At 21.2% G+C, this 25207-nt stretch overlaps 1 protein-coding gene across 2 annotated transcripts in view; it reads left to right on the top strand.

The window, feature by feature from the left end:
* Positions 1-1710: 1710 nt before the first annotated feature.
* Positions 1711-25207, top strand: part of LOC122717720 (growth factor receptor-bound protein 14-like) — a 58707-nt gene continuing 35210 nt past the window's right edge. The window contains exons 1-5 of one of the 2 annotated variants that reach the window (XM_043942056.1): positions 1711-1752; positions 5396-5766; positions 21931-22106; positions 23162-23321; positions 24496-24626. In XM_043942056.1, the coding sequence (XP_043797991.1) occupies positions 1727-1752; positions 5396-5766; positions 21931-22106; positions 23162-23321; positions 24496-24626 (864 nt within the window). In that variant the 5' untranslated portion in view covers positions 1711-1726. Of the gene's footprint in view, positions 1753-4143; positions 4254-5395; positions 5767-21930; positions 22107-23161; positions 23322-24495; positions 24627-25207 lie in introns of those variants that run through there. The other variant, XM_043942057.1, reaches the window with a different exon arrangement.

Raw genomic sequence — 25207 nt, forward strand, 5'->3', positions numbered from 1 at the left:
ATATATATATAAGTGAAAGTTGTTGAAAATATTAATATATTTTAAGGTCATCGAAATCTATGACTCTTTGTTAATAATTAACTCTGAATTTAAAATATTTGTTTTCAAAATATTTGTGCAATTGTTATTATAACAGCTTCCGGTCGTAAATTGCGTCCGGTAGGAATTTTATCCCAGCTTCGTCAGCATTGTAGGGGTCAAATGATACGCTGACACAATCATATCCTGGTGATATCGATGTTTTTATATTTTTTTGATGTCATCAATGATCAATAAGGATTTTTCAATCTATAGCATTGGACAATTGCTAATAATTTTTCTTTCCTTTCTTTGATTTTCGCCTTCCTTATCGTTTTTTGGGATCGTAAGAGGGTGCATTTGAGTTCAGAAAAATATTTTGTTTTGGATTTGTTTTATATTATATTTTTGTTTTGCCTTCAAAAAAATTTCACTTCCAGTTTTGCACATAGATTTTGGAATTTTTAATTATGTTATTGTTTTGCTCACTTTTATTATTTTCTTTTTTTTTTTATATTTATTAGATGAGAATTTAAATTTAAATCTGAAAATAGCTGGAAGTGTAAGTCGAGATTTCAAAATATCTAAGAGTTTCGAGAATTCAAATGACGTTTTAAGATTATCAGAAAAACGTAGAATTATTGGATTATAGGAACATTAAATTGTCGATGAAAAAAAATTTGTCGATATTTGAATTGTTGTTACAACTTCGCGATACTGGTATCATTTTTTGTTTCATATTTTATCTTTTATAATTTTATAATTTAACAAAAAAGAAAAAAAAAAATTGTCGATATTTGAACTGTTATAATTTCGCGATAATGTTGCATATTTTTTAATTTTATTTTTGCCTCGTATTCTATCTTTCATAATTTTGTTATACAATCTTCGAATATTTTTTTAAAATTCTGAGATACTTTCTTTTTCACACTTCTAACATTCAATTCTTTTACATATGTTTTTTATTTTCGTTACGTTTACGTATTTTTTTATTATGCTTAAGTTGAGTCTTTTGTTTTTGTAGCATTCCCTGATGTTTCAACTATTGATAAGCCTTTTTGTTTATGACCAAGAGATGAGTGTTGTATCTTAAATGATTTAAGACTGAAGCGTAAATGGTCGACGAAGTCACATAGACTTGCGTTTACTTGTTTACTTCTTTCAGGATGATATACGATTTAGTTTTTAATATGATATACGCATATTTTGGTTTTTCATATACGAATATCCTTTTTATCAATGCAAATTTTAAATGATTTCCAAAACCATAAAAAACCAATTATTGAGATCTCGAATCGATCGATCAGTTCAACACGTTTGTCACATCGTATATATATATATATTATAATGGTTTTTCTTAGTGTTCAAAGTATTTGAAATATTATTTATTATATATATATTTTAATATATAATATATTATATTTTAATATTTTTTCACTAGAACGATATTTGCTTTGTCCTATAATAAAAGAATTAAGTTTTTGAATTCGATCTTTTGTACCCTATAAATTTGATTTACTCAGTAGAACTCGTATTTAAAGAAAGTAAGATATAAACGAGTACTTGTGAGAGAGATGACGTGGAATGAGACATCTAACGATAACGAACTGAAATACCGTGGAACGCCTACTCCTATATAAGACTGAATGCCACTCATATGTATCAGAAGACGTGACATTCAGGTTCTAAACACCATCAAGGATACACGATGTTTTCAAACGATCAGCCATCTAAGTATGTATTAATCGTGCTCGACGTAGCCTAATTTTCGTTGCTTAATTCAATTTGGATCCATAATGGAATTTCTTTTGTTTAAATCGAAGAACAAATTGATGGTCACTTTTGACCTAGAATTTCTCTCGTTTAGTTAGGTTATTAAATAAATTGATACGTTAATTTTGACCTAATAATAGAGCTTCTTTCATTTGAATTATAAAATAGATTGAACGTCAGATCATTTTTGATCTATAATAGAATTTTTCTCGTTTCGATATTGTAAAACCAATTACTGGACGTCGAATCACTTCTGACCTATAACATAATTTCTCTCGTTTCAATTATAAAATAAATTGGCTCACTTTTGACCTGTAATACGTTTTTTTTTTTTTCGTTTGAGTTATAAAACAAATTTTTAAAAGAGTGTCATTTATTTCATTTATTGGTAATTATGCAAAAAAGGGATCATTTTATTAATTTCAATGACCAATTTTTAAAATATTATCAGGGATCCTACTTTGAGCAACTTTTTTCTATACATGATATCGCTGCTCGATTTTAGTTTCCGAGTTAGTTAAATATGTTAAATGGAATAGATTTGGATTAAATAATATTTGGATTAGATTTACATTAAATTATCTAACCTAATTCACTTAAATCTGATAATTTAAATCCAAACTTAATTAAATAATTCGATAATTATTTGATAATAACTAAAAATACAATTATGATGTATATTAAATATATATATTGTTTATTACATATTATTCCATTTGAATCTTCCTTATACTGTATTGACTAGAAACATTTCTATTATATTAAAATCATTATATAATCAGCATAAGTTTGATTTTTATATCATGAAATATTAGTTTATATCTCTCCATACGAAAGTAATGGCAAAAATATTTATAAATTCATTACAGATTTAGCATATAATTAATAGAACTTATAAATAAAATATATTTGAAACAAAATAATAATCATATATATTATAATATATATCATAATTTCTTCTATAATTAACTTTAATCAATAGATCAAGATCAGTAGATCAAGTAGCATTATTCAATATCATTATCACCATAAATAAAATTTAGGTTAGGTTATACAGAAAGAGCTGCCAAATCTCCTATGCCAGAAAGTTTTTTGTAAATATCTCGAAAATTAAGACTGAACGGCAGTAACATGTATAGAAAAAAGTTGTTCAAAATGATAACCCTAACAACATATTCGAAATAAATCGAAATCAATGAGATGACTTCTTTTCTGCATAATTATCCATTTCTTTTTTATAATATATTTCAAGTAAATCGAAATTGATAAAGTGATTCCTTTCCTAAATTATTAATTTATTTTTCCCATTGTTGTTCAAAATGATAAGATATATCAAATAATCGAAATAATTATTTCTTTTTATAATTATTCATTTATTTTTGACATATATTTTAATTAAAACTTGCTAAGATTTTGTTGTCGCTATGTAATAAAAAAATTTTTTAAAATGACAAATAAACAATAAAATAATAATAGATTTCAAGAATTTTTAAAATTAATTGAATAATTTTATAAAACAACATAGAATATTTTAAATATTTAAAAATTTTTTAAACATCTTCCTTCGTAATAATAACTTGTAAACTTGGAATCAAAAACAATTATATTTTATTATTAGAATTCAGAGGAGACGATAACTCATGGAGACGATATTTTTAATGAAAAGATTTTTCGGAAAACGGAAAAATAAAAAATAACTAAAATAAGTACACTTAAACAGAAGGAAATTTTAATTTATTCTCAATAAATTCGAAATCGATAACTCCTTTTATATTAATTTATTTATTATCTATTCGCAAAAAAATCGAAAAATCAGCAATAGGACTCGCGATATCTAGCACGCTGAAGAGATCGTTTTCTAAGACGATCCGTGATATCTCCGCGTTCGCATTCGAGTCCTTTGGTGTCGCGTTGCGGAAGCAAACAGAAGCTGCTTGATGCGCGCTGCTCGATGTCCTTCCGAAGGACGGTGAAGCACAGAGAGCAGACGGCCTAGTGGCACGCGGAGGGCGAAAGCGATAACAAAGGATGAGATCGTGCGATTCCGCGCGCGTCACGTTCCGCATTCGGCTTAGTAAGCGGCGTGAGCTCGCTTCGTTAAGGCCGATTTACCCATGCCAGTCGAGTGTCAGAAATCGCGAATGTTGCGTACGCAGCCGTGATCACGGTCACTCGTTTCGTATCTGACCCGTATTGGCCGAACGAAGCCGGTTTTCACGCGGGCGTAGTCGCGCTGGAAATTAGATACGAGGTATCTCAAATTGGAAACGGAAGCAGAACGGAGGAGAACCGAGGGCACGATCGAAAGGATCCCGCCGATGAGACGCGACGCAGCGACGACGCATGCGGACGAAGAGAACGATTGCCGCGATAAGCCGTGGGAACGGTGATAACGATAAAAAAGAGAGAGAGAAAAGGCGAGTTCATCGAAGCGCGGTTAGATCCGAGTATCTTCGGGTGACGTAAGTCGATAACTCGTGTGTAGCCCGCTTGCACGCCTCCTTTCCTCGAGAGCCATTCGGATTTTTAAGCGCCGCTCTTCCAAACAACGGATTCGAAACGATTGCGTTCGATCATCCCCCTCCATCCGATACAGATATCTTCTTTTTCGCCACCGTTCTTCTTTCTTCGCGGTGGTCGAGTTTACCGAAGGCGCACCGAACGAATCTTCTCGTTTCAGAACAATTTGCGCGCGATCGACAAAGTTTCGCGCGATCCGACTATCAATTCCGAGAGTCATCGAGAAAAAAGGTAAATCGCGCGCACGATAAACTCTCGCTCGGACACGCGAGTTTAATTGGTACTATAAACGTGAGAAAAAATAAGAAAAATCGATTACCTTCGTATATTGGAACTTTTTCGTTGGTGAGATCGAAATCGATAGAACGTAAACGCCTACTCTAGATCTGTCAATTAAGATATGCGTAATCAATTGAGAGTCGAGTTAACCCTAGTTAGCCTCGCTGAGTCTCGAAAATGCGCGCGGAAAAATTCTTAAGGTATCAAGATTGATCGACAGATCGATCGATTTTATTTCGTTATGACTATTTTCATCGAAATATTTCTCTCTCTTTGTCTTTCTTTCTTCGATCGATAGATCGCAAGTGCATGATGCGAGCTTTTCTCATGCGATGTATCGTTCAAACGCGAATTGATTTTCTCAAATAAATGATCGGGACGCGCGTACTTTTGAAATCTATCAGATTTTCGTGCCGCGTTCGAGTTTATACGAGTATGCACGAACATGCACGAAGTGAACCGAGTGTCCGGCGTCGCGTGGTACGTTGGTTACGTCGCGTTGCGTCGTCGTTGCTTCCGTTGTATAACGCTCGTGCAACAAACTTGCAAATAGACCGAATCGCTTTTTTCTTTCGAATACCGAAACGTGACGTAACACTAAACGATGACGCGCGAAACGAATCAGAATGAACGCCACGTATACGTTGACCTCGACCGTTTCGTATTCGAACCTTCTTATCTTGACTTGTTTCCATTTCCCGGTAATGCGAACGTAAAACGAACTAGATATTTTCCTAGAAATTATTGAACGATACACGGTCAAGATTTTTATCTATTAAAGATTTCCATGATTCCTGCATTTCAGAATTCAAGATATGACAGGAGACGTCTCGAATAGCATCCTTCAAAATGTCGATAACAATTCTATCCGCGAACCTTTTTACCATCGGCGCCTCGAATCATCTTGCCCGAATAATTATTTCGTCAAAACGATGGAACGGCAGTCCTGTGATGAGCACATAGCGAATGACTTGCCGCTAATGCCGATCGGAACCACATCGATAACATCGATCGCGTCCAAGTGTTTCGACATCGAGGCGGACAACGAGCAAAGTATTTACAGTGACGGATTTCTAGAGCGTTGCATGGAACTCGCGAGTTATAACCATCCCGTCTGTGATAGAGAAATCATCACTTGGTTCAGGCAAGTTCGACGACGGTGTTCCAACATTCGCAGTAAGTTCATTTTGATTTAGTTTAATAAATATTCGTTTGAATACATTAAAAAATTCTGATGAATTATAATTAACAATATAACAAAATAATATTTGTTAAATAGTTATATTAACGATTCTCTTATTAGTAAATTTTAATACACCTATTTATACCCATACTTTTGTGCCATTTTAGAGCTTTATTGATGTTTTTTTATTGAATATTTTTATGTTTAATAGCATAAAAATTAATCAAGTTTTGAAAAAATTTATTTAAATATTCTATCTTTTTTAATTAAAATATCTTATCTAGTATTTTTTAAAAATATATCGAAATATTTGAGGTTGTATGCATTCTTTAACTTTGAAATAAGGTTAAAAAAGCTGTGTAAATATCTAAAATAGGATATAATAATTTATCAACTAATAACATTAATGATTTGACAAGTTATAAGATGTAAACGAATGATTATTTTTTAAAATTTTCGCAATTTATTATTATTAAATAAAATAATAGATATCTTATATTTACAGAATTTGTTTATAAAACTTTATTTGCTTTATTATTTACTACATTAAATTTATTATTGTTATATAAAAAAAATACAAATTTTTTAATAATAATAACTTATAATAATTTTATGATTAAGTTATTATGTCAATAATATATACAATTTAAATTTATCATAAATTTAAAAAAATTGCTTTATAATTTTATAAAAATATTAGGGATCCAGATATAGTTTATTTTTTTTTAAATTTTTAACAAGGACAAGGCACAAAGAAATATAAAAAGTTTTCAATTTTTTATATGTTTCAAAATGACATACAAAATAAAAAACATAATATTTAATTTTAAGTTTTTTAAGTTTTTTTTAATTGCATTTCAAAATATTTCGATTGCATTTCTAACTACACGTTGGAAAATATTAATAATTTAATAATTAATAATATTTAAAAATAATAATTAATAATTTACATTGCTGTTCTACTATTAGATTTTATGAATTCATTCATTCATAGATAGATCAATCATTTAGACGAGTAATTATTGCAATAAAATTGATTTTTTTCACTTTCAATTAATTCGTATTAGAAGTCTACAAGATCTTGATTCAGAATTAGTTGTTCTTTTATATTTTATTGTATTCTTGTCATCGTGTAATGATAAATGTTATGCTTCGAGATTTATGTTGTATAATTGATCTTTATATATCTATGTGCAGTTCTTCTAGTCGACGTAAGCTTCATTATTCTTTTTTGTTACTATTATTCTATCAATCTATTAACATTGTCTTGTGAACGATCATTATTATTATAATTGTTTTATGAAATGTATTTTATTTTTTTCTATACAACAAATTTTTTCTATACAAACAAAAGGATTTTTAAAATTTATGAAGATTAAATTAAATTAAAATTCAATAATAAGTATTTATCATATTTGTTATTATAAATCTGCTTTTATATTATCGATTTATATGCAAATGGTATATATATTGCAAAAAGAAAATTGAGAAGTAGAGATTTTTTTATCATACATATGTTAAAAATTAATTGAAAAAATTATATGAAAAATTTTTTATTGTTTCTTCAAATCATTAGAAAGAAAATTATGAATCCTCTAAGTTTCATATTTCTTCTTAACAATTAAATAGAGTTAACTAAGATAAGTTAAACTTATCTTATTTTAAATAAGATTTGAGAAATTTTTAAATTATTTGAAAATTACTTTTTAAAATTATTTGATAAATAATTTATTTTTAAAATAATACAAATTAATATATACAAATATAAATAATCATTATTTATATTTTATATATATTTATCATAATATTGTTTATCATAATTTATTCTATATATTTATTATATTATTACTAATATTATTTATAATCAATGTCATTTATAGTTTAATATTTCTTTAAAATGTTATTTAAAAAACAAGTTTATAATTAAGAAATAAAAACGTTATTTTTTCAAATAATCAATTCTTCAATTTATTATTTATAAATAAATAATTAACGTTAATTGAATTATTATTTATCAAATAATATTTAACGTTATGTGAAATAACATCAAATTATCAAAATTAAAGATCAATTATTATTATTTGAAATAAATTTCGGCCATATTATCCGTCTTCTAAATCTTTATTTAAAATGTAGATAATTTAATAAGATTATGTTTAACAAAAAATTGAAACAAAAGAAAAATAAATTGGAGTTGATATATATTATGAAAATAAGTCATTTTAGGAAAATAAGGGTAATATGATCTTATAAAAATCATTAATTATATAAGAAATAATTATTTATTAATAATTATTATTAAAAAAAATATTTTAACATTTCTATTATTAAAATCCTACATTTATATTATTTATAAACAAAAATCATATATATATATAATCTTTTTTATATAATATATTCATATAATACACTCATCATACGATCATAATTCATAAATGAGACATTTAAAAAATATTTCATCATATTGATCTACGTTTGCCACATGACATATATATTGCATCATGTTATCAGAAATTCCATGAAAAATCTTGACGTCTGAAATATCAGAAGATGAGTTTTGAGGCTCATATTCTTCATTTATTTCTGACTCAGAATTCTTGCGACATCGGTTAACTACGCTCTTAACTATCTTTCGTTTAGTCTCTGAGGATCATATTATCCTTCATTATGGCAAGTCAATGTAATAGTATGCATAGTTTCATAAATTTTTAGTTTATATTTGAAAATATGAAAAATTAAGTAAACTTATTTATAAATATATTAGATTTATATATTATATTAGATTTTAAATATTTTTTATCAAATATATTTCAATATCTTTTTAATTTTTTTAAGAAATACTTTATAAAAATTTCTTTGTAAAATTGAGGAAGATAGATTTTTGATATAACATTTTATATGTGATATATAGGATTTTCTAAATAAACTTTTTTTTCGAATAGTAATAAAATAATAGTAATTAAAAATATTTTTAATATAATCAATTCAATATAAATACTATTTTGGGATAAATATTGAAATAAGAAATAGTAGAAGATAGTATTTTGAACAAATAGTTTTTAATTTTAACATTTTGTTGTATAATATAATATATATATGTATATTTTTGTATGTTTATTCTACTTAGTTATTATATTTTATTATTATTGACATTGATTACTGTGTATTATATATAAAATTCAATTTATATTTAGGAACTAAACATACTTAAGATTTTTAATTTTTGACTTGTACCTCCTATATTTTTTCTTATTTATATTTATATTAATATAAATAGTAAATAATAAATATTAATAATGATTTAAATATTAAAAGAAATAGTATTTTCAAATAATTATATTAATATTAATTTTATCTTTATTTTCTTGTGAAAAATTTAATTTTTATTTTTCATCTAGACTTGCAGATGGTTTTATGAAATTATTATAAAAAATAGAAAAGGAATTTGAGAGTCTAGAATTTGAAACTTTTTGAGTTTCAAAGGAGTTCAAGATTTTGATGTTTCGAGCGATAATATTAATAATTTTTAATATTTTCTCTCAAATTATTTCAAATTTTCTCTAATTTTATTTCTTGAATGAAAAAATTTTGTTTTATTTAATTATTTATTTATCTATTTATTGTAATTGTAAGTCTCTATTTAAATAATAAAAGAAACATTACATTGTTCGATTAAATATTTTTTTATTTTTTTTGGAAACATAATATAATTATAGATAGATTGTTTATACAAATTTCAATTGTTTATAATTTAATAAATAAATTATTAATTTGATAAATAAATTATTAATTTAATAAATAAATTATCTTTTTTATCATGTTTGTTTTAACTATTATGTTGACGATAGATGATCAAGGAATATATTAACATCTTGTATAACTCATTGTATATGAAAAAAAGATGTTATATTATTTAACAATTTTTTTCGTGTATTTTTATTAAATCATATAATTTTTTTTTAATAAATCTAAACGAAATTATGAACGAAATTTTCAAAAAAATAATTTTTTTTAATTAAAAATTTTGTTCCATAATAAATAATTAATATTCATAATATTCATTAATATTTATAATAAATATTAAATGTTATTTATATGTATATATAAATGTTTATTAATAATAATATAGTAATAATAATAATAATTGTATTAAATATATAATGATTTTAACAAACATTAATAATATAAACATTAAACTGCATATAAAAATGAGTTATTTTCATTAAAATTAAATTAACAAATAATAATGGATTTTATTATTTATTATTATTATAATATAATATATTATATTATTTATTATTATAGTTATTTAACTAAAAAAAAGAAATAATTTATTGCATGAAATGGCAAATATTATATTAATCTAATTTTTATCGATAGTTAAATTGTTTCAAAAAAAAATTATTTCAAATAAAATTTATTTTTTAAAACATTTTTTTTTAGCAAAATTTATTGTATTTGTTATTATGGATTTAATTAAATATTTTATTATGAATATAAAAAATTACGAGAGAACCAGGTTACCATATTTTTCTTTTTTTTTTTATTCTGTCGATGTTCTATGCAATGTTCATCGCAATTACTTTTAATCAAATATTTCATTATCAAAAATGCATTCCATAAATTTTTATTATTATTATTACATTATTATTCTGTTAATCTTTTATATATTTTCATTATAATATTATTATGTTATTCTTTCATTTTTATCACATCTTAAATCTTAAATCTTTTTTATGTCTGGCGCTGAAACTCTTATTATAAATCCATCTAATTTTGTCTGTTTTTATTTTTGTTATTCTCATTTTCTTTTGTTTTTTTTGTATTTGTTTTTTTTATTTTTTTCATATATGTTTGTACTAATGAATTAATTAATTAAATTAAATATAGCATGTCTTCTCTATTTACTTTATCTTAATATAGCAATGTCTTTTAAGAGAAAAATGTTATGGAAAAAGTTCATTTGGTATATTATGCACTATTATTAATAGTTTTTTTAATATTAATAATAATAAATGGATATTAGGATGGATATTATTAGATATGGATATAGAAAGAGACATTCTTCTTTTCATTTTCTTCTTGTTTTTCATAAAATAATTTTTATAAAAAAAAAACTTAAAATTTACAAAATTATTAATTTCTATTTTACAAAATTCTATATCTAATTATTAAACTAATGATTTTTTGACATAAATAGTCTAATGTTTTTCTTAAAAAATAACGAATTGCATCGGTGAATATATCAAAAAATGTGTATATATTATTTTATTTAAATATATGTCATTTTCATTTATTTATAAAAAAATATGAATAATATATCTTTTTAGTTACTATTATTTTTTAATTATTTTTTAAAAATCTTTTATAAAAATTTTTTTCTTAAGAGATATTTATTGCATTTAGATATTTAAATAAAACAATATATTTAGACAAAACAAAAACAAATAATCCATATAAATAAATAAATTATCAAGAGTAAGAAGAAAAAAATATATACTTTCATGATTTTTTTCTCCAAGAAAATTAAAATTAATATATAATTAAATAAAATAATTATTGTTTTATTAATCAATCTTTTTGATCTTTAATTAAAATATGTGCTTTATTTTATAAACAATACAATTAAACAATACAATTAAATTCATATTGCATATTTTTTTATTAATTTAAAATGTTAAAATTACTTTTTTCAATAAAACTATTTTATGATATTTTTAATTTTTTTTTTCACTCTTCAACTGATATAATATATTGAATGATGAAAAATGATGAAAAAAAATGAGATTTTAAAATTAAAATAATATTTTAAATTTGGAGAAATAAAATTTAAAAGATATTACATTTATTATAAACATTTTTATATAAGAATTTTTATATAATTTTATATATTTATCTTTATATAAATAAGAGTAAAAACAACATTGCTTTATAATATATTTTTTTTTTTTTTATAATATATTATAAAAAATATATAATATAATATATATTATAATATATTATAAGTAATATATTATAAGTAATAACAAAATTTTTAATAAAAATTTGAAATTAAAAAAAATATTAAAACTTTCAAATTTTCCAAATCAATTAATAATAAGTCAATTTCAATTAAAAAAATCAAAATATTTTCTAAATTAAATTAAATAATTTGCTAAATTAAATTAAATTGAAAAACAAATAAAATATTTGTACTTGTATATAAATAAAAATAATAAAAAATTTACAAGATTGTTATTCAATTTAATTACTTTATCTCATAATTATGACAAACATATAAATTATTTTTCGATTTTTCATATACTTAATACTACTTGACAGATATTGCGTCCATTTTTCATTTATTAAATAAAAAAATAATATTTTTTATAATATTCTATATTTATTTTTAAAATATTCTATATTAGATGATTATTCAATGTAGAGATGGTAATATATGTTGTTAAAGATAATCTCTCGAGTAACCTCATTTATTATTGTTTAAAAAAGTTATTAATTATTAAAAATTTAACACGAAAAAAGATTTATTTTGCAATAAAATTAATATACGTAATTTTATTCTTTAATAAAATATATCTAATCTAATCTAACCTAACTTATTTTTCCTAACTTTCATTAAATTATCCTATCTTGAATTTAATTCAAGAACAAATGACATTAAATTAGATTATTTCCAGTTAAAACATTTCCTGTAATTAACATTTAAAAAAATTAAAATATTATTTTGATAAATATTGCATTGTTTTAACTGTATAACTAAATAAATTATTTAAATTTATTTATTTATATATCTCATAGTATAATATAATGAATTAGATTAATAAGTTGATAATTTACGTTTAGAAATATCAACTAAATAGATAATAACAATAAGCAAATTGTAAGTCAATAATATTGTTTGTATGTACGTATAATTGTATTGCTGTAACCTTAGAACTTTATTTTCATAGAAATTATAACTGTGTATTCTATATTTCAATATTCTATGTTGTTATTGAAAATGCCATATTTTTGAAACAATTTTTGTTAATAACTTTTTAAATGAACAAGGCTAAAATCTCTTGAGGGTTAGTCTCAAGAGATGTTTTCAACAATATATGTCAGGGTTAAGTTTATCAAAGCTGCCACTCCTATACTTATAATAATTATATTATAAATGATTAGATTATTATATATTAGTCATATTATCATTTTCAACTATATTTTTTAATTTAAATTAGAAAAATTTTAAGATCCATTAAATAAAAGTTATTATTATATTTAGAAAAATCAGATTAAAGATCAAAAAAAAGAAAATCATTTACTTGGACAGAAAATATTTATATCAAAATTTTAACTCTTTTAATTTTCTTTTTAACATAATTGCATTCTTATATTAAAATATTGAAATATTTTTCAAATACGAAAAAATTTAAAAGAATTATTATCATGATATTTGATTTTTAAATTTAAATTTTAAAGATACTTGATAGTTTTTTATTTTTTTTATTATTTTAAAACGAGAGAGTTTTAATACTATTGATAAAAATATATCTTTAGGAAAATTGATTTTTTTTTGTACATATTAAGTATGCAATTAATATAATAATGAGAAAACTTTGGAAAATCGATTCTGAAGAGTAATAAAAGAGCAAATAAAAATTTAATATACAAAAATGTTGTTTCTTAGTTATTACATTATATATAAGAAATTAAACTTTATATTAGACGAAATGAGATAGCTCTCTCTTCGTCACATTGCCATCTCGTACTATCTCTAATTCACTTCATTTAATGCAACCTTCAATTATGATTAAATAAATAGACATAATAGATATTTTTGATTATCAATTTTTGCCTCTAAAATATTCTGTACTTTTCTCTTTATGATTTTTTTCTCTTATATATTCGAGAAATTTTACAAAATTCAAGTTAAAATATCTTCTAAACTAATCATTTTTTCTTATAAATGGCTTAATATATTTTTATAGAAAATAAGTATGCATGGATTAAAAAAATAAATGATTCCAATTAAAAACAAACTTGACCTTATATATTTGCAAAAAAATTAATAACATCAAATTATGACATATATTGACAAATTATGACAATTATAATATCAACAACTTTTCTATGAAATATTTTTTTTTCAAACGATAGATAATTTACAAGTTATTCGAAGTGATAACATTACATGACTCATTCCGTATAGATATTACTAAAATATAAATTTGTGTATTTTAATTAATGATCTTTTAATATACATATTATATATATTACTATATTACTTTGATTTTAAATACTTGTCTTGAAGTAAAAATGTCACATATGAACAAAATATTACAGTAATATATTGTACTACTTGCTACAATACTTTTTGAATTATTTAACATATTTCGAGTTTAGTCTCCGCTATAACAATTTTCATAATGCGAATGTACTTGTCATTCTGCTGTATAACGACTTTGATCATGACGAATGAATGTAGACATTAAGGAATTAATCATTATTTCATTTCTTTTCGTTTCGTTCGATATCATAATTTTTTTTATCGAAAACAAAATATTTGTAAATTGTATATATAAATTGTATATATAAATGTTTCAAAAGTCAATCCAAGCTTAATTGACTTTTTCCTTTATAAAAAGTTTTGTCAATGAGTTATTAACGAAAAACACTGGCTAATCATGGAGCATGTACATCTAGGTAAGGTTAGGTATGCACCGATTGAACAATCGAAGCCTAAAATATAAATATATATATATATATATTATATTTATAGATATGATTTTAAATATTTGTCTTGCAGTAAAGATGTCACATATGAATAAAATAATAAAAATTTTGAAAGCAATTTACAAATGTAATTTAATCGTTGTTAAATCTGAAATATATATTTTATTTTATTCTTTTACAATTTTAAATAATGTTCATTATATAACTTTGAAAGAATTAAATTTTAATTCGAGATATTGACAATTCAATTCAATTCAATTTGATTCAATTATTTCCTTATTATTATTTATTTTAGTTTTAAATATATAATAATAACAATACACAAATGTACAGAGAAAAATTACTTAATTTCATAATTGTTGATTGTGTAATAAAATAATTTTAATAAATTTATTTTTTATTCAAGGATGAGATAAAGTATTATGAAATGTATCTCTAACATATGATAATTATTATTAACATATACATTATTTTATTATTAACATATACATTTGATGAATATAATATGAAACTTTTCAATTCTGTAGGATATATTTTAGATTTAAGTTGCATAAAATATATAGTTGTTTGTAGCACGTGTCATACGTTTGATACACTATTTTGAATTATCTTTTGCTCACACATTTTCTCCCGTTATCTTTGCTTCAATTTGACTCGTGGATTTTTACCAGTATACCAGTATACACAGCTCGTGTCTATAAGTGTAAGGTCGAAACAACATGTGTCAAGCTCGATGACTCATGTTGCGACGCATACAGTCTAGGATAAAATGATAGGATATCCTATGACCTTCAATGTTTCTCGAAGCTAATGTAATGCATTTAAGTTTTATAAATTATATAAAATATTTAACAATATGAAAATCAACCTCAGTTGAAGATCAAGTCACGATTGGCCGATGTTTTTTCGTTAATAAAGTCGAAATCAAAATTTGTATAAAAATTTTTGCAAAAGAAAATATTGCATAAAATTATCTCAGAAACTATTATAGTTAAGCTAATCGACTTTTGAATTATTCTATAGAATAGAACAATGATTTTTAATCTCTTACTATAAGAAGTTCATGGATTTGTTTAAGATTTTTGTATTGTAAATTTGAGTATTGTATTACAGATTATTATATTGTAAATTATAAAAATATTAATATTTTTATATTTCCCAATTTGAAAAAAATGGAAAAAAATATTATTTTATATTATTTTTGGAAATTAATCCAAATAATTAAATATTAAAAATATATAGCTTAAAAAATATAATTGTATGTATCGTGAAATTAAAATCGCTGATATAAAAATTTGAACGTAATTCGACGATAAATCAAAGATCGATTGATAGCAAAAATATACGAAAATCTAGAAATGTTGCGATCAAGATTTCATAATTTTTCTATGATTGTATTTTTCTATGTATCTATATCTTATCTTCGAGATTATTGGGATTTCTTAGGATTTTGAAAATTCTAATGATGTTCCGAAATTACACTTATTCATAAAACTAATTAATCAATTTATAATTAATTTAAAAATTTTGATAATAATTTTGTCAGATCTGAATAAATTTAATTTAATATTGAATTAATTTAAATAATTTATTATTATTATTTCATTATTTAAAATAATATTTCCAATAATTTTTCTAACAATTTTTAAATATTTCTAATAATTTTAATTTCTATTAATTGTTATAATATTAATGTAGTTCATTATTATTTGAAAACGTAGATGAAATTTAAAAAATAATATTAATTATATAATAATTCGTTATTTCTTTATTTCAAATATGAAAAAAGAAATAATCATCAAAATAATTCCAAATAGAAATTGTAATATTGTTTTATATGAACATATAGATATAAATTTTAGATATAAATTTTAATTAATATTGATTCTAAAATTATAAATATTTATGAAATACCATTATTTTAAAGAGTTACTTTATATAATTATTTTAAATAATCATTAATTAAACAATATATTATTTTAAATAAAAACTTATAATAAAATCAAATTATGCAAATCAAATATGCAAAAAAAAAATGAAATATATGGAAAAAGTCTTTTTCATTTTTTTTTCGAGTTCATGACGCAACCGTATGCGTCAACCGCCGAATCTAGAATAGAAAATCCTCATGATTCATACATTATTGGTCTCGAATGTGTTAATATTTAAATTAAATTTATTTATTTAAAAATAAGATTAATGTCTTAGTGATATCTTTTAATTTTGATAACATCGTTCTAATTTTTTTTTTTACTAAACTATTACTAAAACAAAATTTTTTTTATTTTATTATTTATTATTATTATTATTATTATTTTTATTTTTATTATTAAAATAAAATTTCAATCGATAGAGTTTAAAATATAATATTTTTATTAATTTTATTTAATATATTATACTTTGAATGCTTGACAGGACTAACTTGAATATTTTAAATTGCTTATTCGTTTATTTATTTCTGAAAAAAATAAGAAATCTTTATTTAATTCGAAGTTGGATATTATGATGGATAAGAAATTTTTTAAATTTTAATATTTTTCGAAATTTCAAAATCAATATTTTTTTAAATAAAAAGACTACATATAAATTTATTATATATTATTATTTCTTTTGTTATTAAACATTTATTAATCTTTTTTATTAAATAAAATAAAAAATGTCTAGAAAAAAGAAAAATTGTTGGAATCCCGTTTTGACGGTTAAAAGATTATATAATCATCAAAATTGCAAAATTATAATTCAATAAAGAACAGATGTTTTTAATGCAATTTAATCCAATCCATTGCTGATATACAAGAATTTATCATTTTTTTCGTTGATTGAGCGTTTTTTATATTTGGGCTTAATACGTTAACAAAGTCATTAACAGAATATATATGTACATATACATATACATGTCTAAAAATAAAATCTTCAAAATCATACATAATCTTCAAAAATCAAACATATTATTTATATATTTTTTTATTTCGTAGAAATAAATAAAAATATTTTTTTTGCAATAATAGCAATTTAGATATTTTTAATTTTATTAAAAAAGATATTTAAATATATATTAAAAAAATTTTCTATTATTGTAACTGATGTTAAATATTATTCAGTAAATAGTACGATTATACTAGGATAATAATAATGTCTATATTAAATAATGTCTATATATATCTTTATAATATAAAATTATTCATATATTTATATAGAATAAAAGATGTATTACATTATTATATTATATTTTATGGAATCTTTTTTAATAAACATTCAAAAATAACTATTTCCATAAATTTATTATATAGATTTTAAAATATCTTTTCCATAACACAGATAAAAAAAATGTAATTGCTAATTAAGTGTAATTGCTAATTACACTTCTTTTCAAAAATTTCATAGAATTTGATATTTTCATACAATTGATAAGATTGTCTTAAACAGTATATATAAATTCTAATTTTTAAAAAATATTTTCAAAATATTAACTATAATAATATTTTATTATAAAATAAAAACTATTTGTTTCGATCCCTGTTATAACGTTAATTTTCGCTACAAAATGTAATTATAAATTTATTGTCCAAACGTCATTTTTTTTGTAACGAAACAGTAAAATAGATTATTTCTCGATAACAAATATGTTATTATTCCTAACAAAAGTGAAGTATATTCTTTTTTTCTTAAGTATTATTTTTAAATAAAACGTATTACTTTTTGCATATCAAAACGTTAGTATCTGCATTACGTATATCATTGATTTTTCGCTTCATATATATATATATGTATCATGGCTATAGTAATAATCATCCTATCACTAGATCACGCATAGTTTCATGTTCGCATTCATTCGATTTGTTACAATTGATATCCTTTGTACGCTCGACTAAAGCAGTTTCGTTCACGATGTGTTGCTAGTTAATTATATACATTAGAAAACGAATTTGAAATATTTCTTATATTTCGAAGTAAGAATCATTACGAATTTTATTTATCGATTTCTATGAAACGAAAGATTTTCGAATGATAAAAGATTTTCTTACATTTGATCGCGAGCATGCGTATTAATTGTATATTTTACACTAGAAATTATATGGGCGCATGCGTATAATAGTGAATAAGGCCAAAGGTACACAGGCGTTTTATACGTGTTATATGTCACGTTTCCTTTGTCAAAGTAGGATTTTAATTGAATGACACGAAACAGAAACGATTTCCGTGAAACAATTGAAATGAAAGATTTTCGAACGACAAAGGATTTTCTTATGTTTAATTGCAAACATGCGCATCAATTACATATTAGAAATTATGTGTGCGCATGCGCATAATGATGAATAAAACCAGGAATATACAGCGTTTACATGCCGCGTGTTACATGTCACGTTTCCTCTAAAGTATGATTTTAACTGAATAAGCATTTTACGAGTGTTTTATGAATGTTTTATACATTGCATTTTCTATATCAATTACATTTTTACTTCTCATCGCTGTGTAGTCAAATTAATAGTAAATATTGTATCGCATTGCTATCGTGTTTTATTTTCCGCATGTGACACGCAACAGGCGGCATTTTCAAGTGTGTCAGAGTGTGTCAAAGTGTGTTCTTCGCATGTATAGTTAGTTGTATTAAAATATAATTTCTACTTCAACGGAGAAAACATGACATGTAACATGGAGCGAAAACATGTATTTCTGATGTATTTCTTATCTATGTATTTTTAATTTAAAAGTTAGAAATTGATCGAAATTTGATTTTTAAAAAATTGATTTTGCAAAATTGATAGTTTTTTAGACATTTTTAAATTACATTATTTTGAAATTACTTTTTAAAATTGTTTGAAAAATAATTTATTTTTCATATAATATAGATATTGAAGATATAATAATTCAGATAAAAAATAAATTTTTATGTGTTTGCAATTAAACGATTTGTTATTATTTATTTTTAATAAATTTATTTTTAATAGAAATAACTAATATCTTAATCCTTAACTACTAAAATGTTGAAACTTACACAATTACTATAAGAAGTTTCACGGATAGCTAATATTTATTATATTATTATGTATGATATATAATATCAAATAAAGATCAAATTCAATTATTTTTATTTTATATTAATAAGAAAAATCCAAATTGAAGAATTGGAAATATATTGAAAATCTTTTTTTTTTATAATTATCTATAATCATTATTTATGTCTTTTTAATTATAATTAATTTATGAAATTGATTTTTGTTTTCTTTTTAATAATCTTGTGAATTTTTTTCACAAAAAGTATGAAAAGAAAATTAATAGTATTTTGAATAAAAATAAATATGAAAAAAATAAAATTACAGAAAAAAAATCAGATTTTTTTTTATTTTCAGCAGACAAATTATATATATAAAAGATATTATATATATAATATAAAAGAAAAACTAATTAATATTCAATTTATAATAAAAATAAAAATAAATATAAAAAAGAATTTATAATAATCCTGTTTCGATAAAATGTTTTTAGATTATTTAGAACAAAGAAACAGTAAAAATAAATGAAAAAATGATATACTTATTATAGGTGATTTTACAAATGAAAAATAAATTAATCAATCAGCTTATTAATAATTGAAAATATATAAACCTCTAATAATTTCATTAATTGAACGAATTTTATTAATTATTCTAAATATTATTTAAAAATAAATTTTGAATGAAGCAATAAACTTTATTTCTTCAATTCATTAGTTACTTCGATAAATAAAAAACGTAATATCAAAATTGAAATATAATATTTATCGAATAACAATTAATTTTTTAAAACATATTATTTACCAAATAATAATTACCAAATAATAATTTCATTTGAAATATTTATTTTGAAATTGTTATTGTATTTGAAATAAATTTACCTGAATTTGAACTTTTTTAAAATACGAAATCTAAAGTAGTTACTTTTTATGTTTTTATTTTTTTTTTTAAAATAAAAAAAAAGTAAGAATGAAATACTAAGTTTTGATACATATGATATTTGATATACACATTAATGAAATCTATATATACACATATTAATGAGATCTATAACTATTTGAAACTTAAGTGGAATGAAAATTATAATGGTTTTTTTCATTTAAAATTATAATGATCTTTTATAATTTCTTTTTTAATGAAAGTTTCTTATTTCCGCTGCGAAAGGAAGTCTTTCCATGTGAATATTTCAATAGAATTTATTTTAATTTATTTTACAATTTTAAAGAATTGTAAAAAAGTTAAATTATTATATAATGATCTTAGTTTTTGAATATTAATTGTAATTTAAACTGTATTATGTTTTTATTATGTTCTTATGAAAAAAGTAAAATATAATTTGATAATAATATAAAATATTTAAAATTTATTATTAAATAATAAAATGATTACATTACAGATTTAGATATTAAAAATAAATTTGAAGAAAGAAAAAAAGAAAAAAAAGATATGATAAAGATAAAATTTAAGTAATGTAAGTCACAACAAGCTTGTTATATTTATTGATCATATAGAAAGAAATTTAGATATGGAATTATAAAAAAAGAAAATAAGTTATGATTGTGTTGTTGCATTCAAGACTATCATTGAAATTCTTTTCTTAATATTTCAATTTATTTCTATTAAAGATTATCTGAATTTTTATTTATCTAATTTTATCTTAATTTAGAAGAATTATTATTTTTGTTTAAATATACATTTTTATTTAATTTTCAAAATTTTTAAAATTTTTAAAAAATAATATTTTTTTTTTGATTTTGTTTCATATTGAAAATAATATTTTTATTGTTTTTTTTCTAATTTTTGATACAAAAATTTTAAGTATATAAACATCTCATGACACACCGATTGATCAAACACTATTCAATTTTACCTATTTTAAAAAAAAATTCAATTCGATATTTTAAAATTTTCATATTCATATCTAGAAAAATTGAAGAATCGATTATTTGTGAAAGTAAGATTATTTGAGCAACAAAAATGTAATATTAATAATAAAAATATAAAATATAATTATAAAAATATAAAAATATAATAATAAAAATAATAAGTAACAGACGTATAATAGTTTTAACTAAAAATAATAACAGTATAAATATTTATATATTGAAAAATTAGTAAATTCAGCAAAAATCAATTAATAAATAATAAATAAATAAATTTCTTTTGGAAAATGATAAATAAATTATTTAAATGCAAATAATAATTATGAATAATTTATGAAATAGAAAATTATTTAATTGCAAATATATTTATAAAATATATAAATATATTTATTATTATATAAATATATCATATAAATTATATATATTATATATATATTTATATAAATGTATAATATAACATATTATATATAAAATTAATAATTAATAAACATATTTATATAAAAATTACTAATTATATAAAAATATATATAAATACTTCATAAATTACTCTTTCATTTTTTTTTAGATTGGCTACCAAAGATGTGTTCATGCATGGAGACTGATAGCTCATTTCTTGGTCAATCTGCATGCAGTTACCAACGACTGAATCCAAAAAAAAATCTGTTCTGTTCTTTTGCCCGTGTTTGCACATCAAAAAAATTCGCTCAACAATCAGACGAAAGCGAAGATGACGAAAAACAGGTAAATTATTTTATTTTACATATTTCATCATATTTAAATGTGTTATATTTATATTTATATATATATATATATTTATTGGAAAAATGACATGATTTTTATTTTCTATTAAATAAAGAAAACGTCAATGTTATTTGTACTTGTTATTACTAGAATTTGTTAAATGAATTTTAAACCATGAACTTTTAATTTGATGTCCTTATTGATGATTCAAATCATTTAACATTTTTCTTGCAATTGTGAGATAATATTTGAGTATATATCAGTATTTCCCGATGAATCACGATTAAGGAAAATATTATGGATTTTTTAAACAAAATATTTTTATTTCTCCATATGATTTATAAGATTTTGTGATTATAATAAACTGTGTTTTTTTGAAATATAAATATTTCGAATATACATACTGTAAATTAAATTACAAACATGTACAAAACATATATATATATTATTTTTTGTATATATATATATATTATTTGATTTTTTTTGATTTTTGAATTGCTATAACTTTAAAAGAAAATATATCGGGAAAATTCGATTCAGATGTAAAAATATTTTTTTTTTTTCGAAATTATAACGATTCCAAAATTAGAAATTACCAATTAAATTTTGTCAATTGATTTTTAAGTTATATAAATATATATTTATTTAATTACATTTATTGTATATGTACAATTCTACTATACATAATATATATTAAATTATCTGATTCAAAAATATTAATTATATATTTTGGCGAAAAAATTTAAAATTTTTCAGAAAATGAAGTTAATAATCAATTTAGCTTGTGAGTGATCCATTTAGTGATATATTTTATTAAAATTTTTTTAATAAAATAAATATTAAAATATATTACATGTTGTTGAAAGCGAATAAAAATTTGTTTATCTGAAAAATTATAATTAAATCTGATAAATTAAAAATATATATATTTTTAAATATATTTTTAAAATATATCATTAATTCGGAAAGAGAAACATTGATCTGTAATATAAATCTGTATATAAATCAATATTTTAATTAATAAAAAAAAATTATCTTTTATTATTGATTCATAGACGGAGGAACTGCGATTTTACTGCGATGATGATACTTCCTACGACATGATCGTTGAGATGAATCTTCGCGTAATCGATTTGTGCGAAATTCTTAAAAGGAAAAAAAATACTATTGAAATCGATTGGACAATCGTAGAAACCTGGCCAGAGCTAGAAATAGGTAACCAATTATTTCGATTGATTACGAAAATTTGTTTGTTTATTTATTTCATCGAGATAAATAATACTCTTATTTTAATTTTCAAAAAAATTATATTTGAATTTATATAAGGTATTAATTTATTCGTGAGACATCATTGCAAAATTCATTCAAAAAGCCAAAACAAAGACAAAAGTTGCTATATAAAAATATCAAATGGTGAAATGAAAAAATTCTAATTAATATTTTTTATATATTTTACTTTGCAAATTTTTGTGTTTGTTTTAATCTTAGAATTAATTTTTCAAATATTCATGAATATTTCATGAATATATTGATATCTTATATACTTCATATATTTTTTAAAAAAATATTTTTTCTTATGGAATTTTTATAGAAAGAAATTTATGAACATTTTATAATCTGTATAATAAAAGTATAATAAAAGTATAATGAAAACAAGTTATTTTAGAATGTATATTAGAAAAAGTTCCATAACAAATAAAACTATCAACTATTAGATATTAGTTTTTTATTTAACAACATAATATCATATTATTAATATGATTTCATATAGAATAAAAAATATTATTTAATATTGTTGTTTAATATGTTGTTTAATATTATTATTTTGCATATTTTTGTATTATTGTTGTATTTAATATATGTATTTTTGTTGTAATTATGAATTGTATTGAATATTGAATATTTGTTAAAATGAAAAACTTTTTTAATATTAATGAAAAAAATTTATTCTTTTAATAGAAAAATTTTATATTTTATAAGTTCCATCCAAAATTAAACTTTTATTTTCAAGAATTTTTTTTATCTATTCTCATTGAAACTTATAATATAAAAACTTTTTCTAAAAAAGTTCCATAATCCATGTTATAAATATAACTTAATTAAAATGTACACAATTGCTCAAATTCTGATTTATTTATTATTAGATAAAAAACTTTTAAAAATTAAATTATTTTATAAAAGTTAATAAAAATTTTTTTTTATTATTAAAATAAATAAAAAAGATCAGACAAATTAATTTGAGATAAAACGAATTAATTTGAATATGATTCTTAAAAGATTGTAAAAATAAATAACAAAAGATTGTATAGACAATAAAAGAAATAAAATATTATAAAACTATATAAAATATAAAAATAAAATAAAATAGAAATAAAAATCAAAATTACAGAGCGTACATTAGAAGATCACGAAGACATTTTGGCTGTGCATAGAGAGATGAAAACATTTTCTGTTAAGCGATCACGAAAATTTTTTTTCCGTCAGGATTATTTTAAGTATCAGTTTTTCCATGATCCAAAGGTGAGTATTTAAATCAAAACATATTTCTTCTATTGTGCATTATACAATAACTTACATTAATATTCATATTATGTGATAAAGTTTATTATTCTATATATTTATTTATCATAATTTTGTTTTTTTGATATATTTGAACTTATTTAACATGTATATATTTTATATATAATAAACAATAAATTAAAAAATGGGAAAATGTAACATCGTAAAAATAGTATAACAGTTCATTTCTTGTCATTGTTTTCAGTTCATTTTATCGCCAGTGAACAGTGTAATATATAAACATAAATATAAGATTTACGTAAATTGGTCTGTTTGAATATCTTTGTGACGATAACTTTCATCGTTATTTAATATATTGCTTATTGTACAAAAGATCATATGCATTAAGTAAATAAAATATTAAATATTATACTACAATAAGTGTCCTAATTTATTAAAAAACAATCAATTTCATAATATTATTATAAACAAATCTATAGAATAATAATCTCTCATATAATTATACTATTCAAATATTAATTAATTATTGTAAACTAAACTTATAACTAAACTTTAATTCGAACATGAGATCGTAACAGCAT

The sequence above is a fragment of the Apis laboriosa genome, unplaced genomic scaffold, assembly GCF_014066325.1.
Source record: "Apis laboriosa isolate Shangri-la unplaced genomic scaffold, ASM1406632v1 scaffold56_cov145, whole genome shotgun sequence".
In the NCBI taxonomy this organism is placed as follows: domain Eukaryota; kingdom Metazoa; phylum Arthropoda; class Insecta; order Hymenoptera; family Apidae; genus Apis; species Apis laboriosa.